This window comes from Cicer arietinum, chromosome 4, assembly GCF_000331145.2.
Source record: "Cicer arietinum cultivar CDC Frontier isolate Library 1 chromosome 4, Cicar.CDCFrontier_v2.0, whole genome shotgun sequence".
In the NCBI taxonomy this organism is placed as follows: Eukaryota; Viridiplantae; Streptophyta; class Magnoliopsida; order Fabales; family Fabaceae; genus Cicer; species Cicer arietinum.
In genome coordinates, this window is record NC_021163.2 from 11,409,832 (window position 1) to 11,413,560 (window position 3,729).

At 33.0% G+C, this 3,729-nt stretch overlaps 1 protein-coding gene across 1 annotated transcript in view; it reads right to left on the reverse strand.

The window, feature by feature from the left end:
• Window positions 1-2,077: 2,077 nt before the first annotated feature.
• Window positions 2,078-3,729, reverse strand: part of LOC101495870 (trihelix transcription factor DF1-like) — a 3,629-nt gene continuing 1,977 nt past the window's right edge. Inside the window, exon 3 of the mRNA XM_073367521.1 lies at window positions 2,078-3,729. This exon is cut by the window's right edge and continues 2 nt beyond it. Within this exon, the coding sequence (XP_073223622.1) occupies window positions 2,573-3,729 (1,157 nt within the window). The 3' untranslated portion in view covers window positions 2,078-2,572.

The following is a 3,729-nucleotide window of genomic DNA, read 5'->3' on the forward strand; positions in this document are numbered from 1 at the left end:
ACAAAGTAACCTCATGAGGGGATCAAAACCTTCTGCAAACTTGTTAGCCTCACGGAAGTAGTGGGGTTTTATGTACATTGTTAAGAATGAATTCAATGCACAATTCAAGAAATAAATAAAATTACATTAAAAAAAAGATATATAATATTGAAGAATATAGGTGGTGAGAATTGGATACCTCCAATCATTATATATGCGTATAAAAAGTTCAAAAGAAAATTTTATACGAGCTGCATATGATTCCGATTAACAAATGAGTTTGGAAGGGATAATAAATTAACATGTGAATATAACGGGAGTATGATTTTGTTCTTAATTTAATTAATAAATGACAATATTAATATGTTAAAAATAATATTTTGTCCAACTCACGATTTTAATGATTTAATTATAATGATATTTATTATATTACACGTTAAAAATGGTAAAACTTCAACGGTCAAAGAAAAAATTAGTTAAAAATTTAAAATAAAACAAAAGTTTGAAAATAGGAGAATTGGATGCCCACCATATCAATATCAATTCAAGTTTTTCAAAGAAAAATAATGACTTTCGTTATTCTATGCGAAAATTCCTTCATTATATCAATCTCTTTGATGTGCATATACAATACCAAAACCACTGCATAATATCTTTAATAACCTTACTTATAAACCAATCAATTTATACGTCTTTATGGAAAAAAACAATCAGGCATATGAATAACTATAATAAACTATCGTTTTCCTTTAACAAGTGTAGTATTAAACTAAAATAAAATACTAGTGCATATTTGATATGTAATAAATTTATGAGACTTGTATAAAATTATAGTGGACTAATATATTACGAGTAGCTAGAGAGAAGTTGAATTTAGTAATTTGAAAATTTTGACATTTTGAGATGTGATAAGAAGAAGAGAGTGGAGAAATTGAAATAGAGAAGTAGATAAGGATGAAAGGCTGACAAAAAGCACATTTAAGATGATGAAGGTTGATGATCTGTTTTCTTAGTACTGACACAACCATGAAGAGAAACACTATATACATACATCACCTTGTGTGCACAGCACAGTGTGATGACAGAGACAACAAGTGCATGCTGGTAGTAGTGTTTTTGTGTTCTTTTCAGAGATGAGGAGGTTACTCTCACACACAAGATTCCTCCTACTGGAAGAAGTGGACCCTCTTTCAAGGGTTTATTACTCCATGTGTGATGCTGCTTTTTTCTGCCTGTTAAATGTGGGGTCACTATCCTAACTATTTATTGCCCTCTTTTTTATACTATTATTTTACTTTATCACATTTTTCAATATTAAACCTTGTTTAATTACCATGCCATTCTTTCAGTGCCACACTTCAAATTGCTGCATAGTTTTCCCATTAAATATATAAAAGAATTTAAAGTGATATTTCATATATAAAACTTGTCTTTTGGATTGTACTCTCCTTATAGACTTAAGTTCAACAATTAGTGTTTTAATTGAGAATTTTTTTTATAAAAATATCTATAAATCAAAATAAAGAATAGCACTAAATACTATAAGTGGTAAAAAGAGAGAGTCTCACATTAAATATATAAAAGATGTTGAAAAAATTCAACTTAAGAAACTAGTTTTTTGGTTCAGTTTCTACATAGAGTTAAGTGCTAAAAGAAACTAACTAGAGAATTAATTTACCTATACTTGAAATGTTGTACAAAATTGTGGAGACTCATACCATGTAGTCTACATCAAGTAGTTGGTGTAATGTATGATTGTTATAAATTCTGGATATCGACCTACAAATAAAAAATAATTTTAGAGACTTATCACTAAAGATCAGTATAAATATATAGAAGCCATAAAACCAGAAAGGAAAATATGTACGTAGAAGACAAAGTTTTTTTGTTTCTGAAAAATATAGAAGACAAAGTTATCTCTTAACGATTTTAAAATTATTATTACACTATCATTGGTAGATTGAAATTGGAGACCATTATTAATTAAATAAACTAAAAAGAGATCCAAAGCATCACATTCATCCGCTATATATTGTGACTACATTTTGAAAACTAACTACATCTCAAAATTGAATTAAAAATTAAAGGAAAAAAGAAATAGCAAAATCCCAAATAATCTTCTCCAATTTACACAACCATAAACATAAAACAAGATAAATAACTAAAAACTACAACCTTAATTAAGGTCTGTCTATTTTCCTTATTTTGAAACCTGAACTTTTAAAATTCCTCTTTGATTGGACTTATTTAATCACCCCAAAAAAATAAACAAATTTTATAAAATTGAAAAAGAAAAAAAAAACATATAATCTTATTGGCTATTTTTTTTGCTACAACAAAAGTACGAACCAACCCCTCTACCAAATTTCCCTCTTCAAAATTAACCCATGTGTCATTCCACACCGTACACGTATATTCAAATTCTTCCACACAAACACAAAAGAAACTTTCTCTTTCTCTGCCACCGCCACCACCACCATCGTTCTCCGACAACTCCTGCATTCTCTCTGACCCACCAAACAAACTCTTTTTTTCTTAATGTTCTTTTGGGCCTTTTTTGCAACTGCTCCATTCTCATAATTCTCACTCACTATTATGCACCCACTGAAGGCTTGTTAGCCACTATTTCAAAATTACTACCACCACCACCACCTTCATCCATCTCTTCGTCGTCTTCTTCTTCACCATCTTTATCATCTTCATCCATATCATCTTCTTCGTCTCTGCGGTTCCGCTCCATTGGATCTCCTTCCTGTTGAGGTGGCCATTGTTGCTCCGGCTGAACCATTAACGGTGCCACCATACTCTCCGCATTAGTCGGCTGGCTTGAACCACCACCGGAATTTTCCGCCTTGTTTTTCTCCTTATATAAAGCATCCAACTGGTGAAAATAAGGACATGTCTTGGAATCTTCGGGTCTCTTCTTGTTACTTTCCTTCACTTTCTTGAAGTACTTGTTTATGTTCTCCCATTTTTCTTTGCACCTTTTTGGGTTCCTATTGTATCCAAGGTTCTTCATTGCTGAAGATATTTCTTCCCATAGTGGCCCTTTTGGTCCATTCTCTTGGTACTTATTGTCTAGCTCCGTTCTCAGATTTATCAATGCTTGAACTTCCACTTTTGGCCACCTTGATGAACTTGCTCCAATTGAATTATCTCCATTATTATCAAATTTTACTATTTCCATGTTTTTCGCTATTTGTTGCTGCTGTTGGACCATTGGTGGGCCCGACGGAGTAACCGGTGGTGGTTGCACTGGCGGTGGAGCATTAATTACTTGTGCCACTAGTGTTGGTGCTGGTGTCGATGTTGGTGCTTTACTTGGTGGTGGTTGTTGTTGTGGCGATTGTTGTGGTGGTAGTGGTTGTGCAACATTGATGTTATTCAATGCATGTCCAAGATTTGGTTGTTGAGCAATTTTTTGTAAGAGAGACATAACTGCAGCGTCTTTTGCTGCAGTTATAGATCTTTCTTGTGCAAGAATTTCCCTCTCTCTATTAATTCTTTGCATCTCTTGTGCTCTCCATGCTTCTTCTCTAACCATTCGGTCATGTTCACGTTTCTCAATGGCTTCTAAGAATCTCTTATGTAACTGTTCTTGCTTCTCAATCACTTCCTTCATTAGTTTCTCAAAAAAGTCCTTCCATTTGCGTTTCCTCTTCTGCGTCCCTTCCATTGTGTCATCCGAAGAGGTTGAGTAAGAGCTCACCATCGAATTAGATAATAGATCGGTAGGAATGTTAGGGAAAG